General features: G+C 28.0%; 1 protein-coding gene across 1 annotated transcript; it reads right to left on the bottom strand.

Annotated features, from left to right (window-relative positions):
* Positions 1-234: 234 nt before the first annotated feature.
* LOC124421141 (kappaPI-actitoxin-Avd3c-like) lies at positions 235-711 on the bottom strand. Its single transcript, XM_046955968.1, has 2 exons — positions 573-711; positions 235-503 (listed from the first exon to the last, which is right to left on the bottom strand). The coding sequence occupies exons 1-2, from the start codon at positions 652-654 to the stop codon at positions 322-324; spliced, it is 264 nt and encodes an 87-aa protein (XP_046811924.1). The 5' UTR covers positions 655-711; the 3' UTR covers positions 235-321.
* Between the last annotated feature and the right edge of the window lie 466 nt (positions 712-1,177).

Here is a 1,177-nt window from a genome sequence, read left to right as displayed (position 1 = left end):
ACTAGACTATAGACTAGACTATAGACTAGACTATAGACTAGACTATAGACTAGACTATAGACTAGACTATAGACTAGACTATAGAATAGACTATAGACTAGTCTATAGTCTAGACTATAGACTATAGACTAGACTATAAACTAGACTATAGACTAGACGGTGAACTAGCAATACCAAATTGTATGTAGTTCAGTCTATTATTCTCTATTGATGCTCAAAAGACAAATGCATTAATAAAATTTTAACAATAGTTTTTTATTTTATTAATCACGAAACTAAACAGTAAAACAAATATTTGCATTTTTAAGATACTTTCCAATATTAACGACGACATCTCTGCTCACAGATAGCCCGGGTACACCAACGATTGTTGTTGCCCCAACAACCCCAGTATGGCATTATCTGGCATTGTCGTATACTAGCATTATACCACCACATCATGCGAGCTTGACAACGCCAACCACGACGACCTTCATTTCGAGGACCGACGCAGGAAGGATTTCCTAGAAAATTGTGTACAATTTATAATATATTTTTTTTCGTTGAATATAATGATATTATGAAAAACTAACTTGGACTGCCCGGACATCCCTGGGCTGAAGTGTAAGCTACTAGAGCAACTAATAGTAAAGATAAAATGTGTAAAACTTGCATTTTCGTATGAATTAATAAAACGTTTATAATTTAAATCTGTAATTTTTCGAAGTATTTATATTAGGTAGGAAGTATCTTATTTAAATTAAAAGTTTTATTTTTAAAAATATTTTATTTGTTATAAATCAATATCTTTTATTTTTGTATTTGGTTTAGCAATCATGCGTGCTTCTTAAAAGAAATTAAAAAAATATTTGAACAAGTGTTTCATTAATTGTTATATTTAATTAATTATATTAAGCACATGTTTTGTTAAATAATATTTTCATTGTTGTTTTAAAATATATGAATATATTTTGTGAAGGTAAAATTCAGCATACTTTTTATTTTATGAATTTTTTTTACAATTTTTATTGACAAATGGTAACTTTGTGAAGAGTTTTTATTTTATCAATTCTACAACAGGTTTCACTAGAATCGGTTGTTTTCAAAATAAAGTTAATACAAAGTATTATTTTTGGAACAAGATTTCAATTTACAAATTTTACAATAGGTTGTTCTAGTTCTGTTCTAGTTCTATTCT

This window comes from Lucilia cuprina, unplaced genomic scaffold, assembly GCF_022045245.1.
Source record: "Lucilia cuprina isolate Lc7/37 unplaced genomic scaffold, ASM2204524v1 Scaffold_2744, whole genome shotgun sequence".
NCBI lineage: Eukaryota > Metazoa > Arthropoda > Insecta > Diptera > Calliphoridae > Lucilia > Lucilia cuprina.
This window is presented reverse-complemented; position numbering and strand designations above follow the sequence as displayed.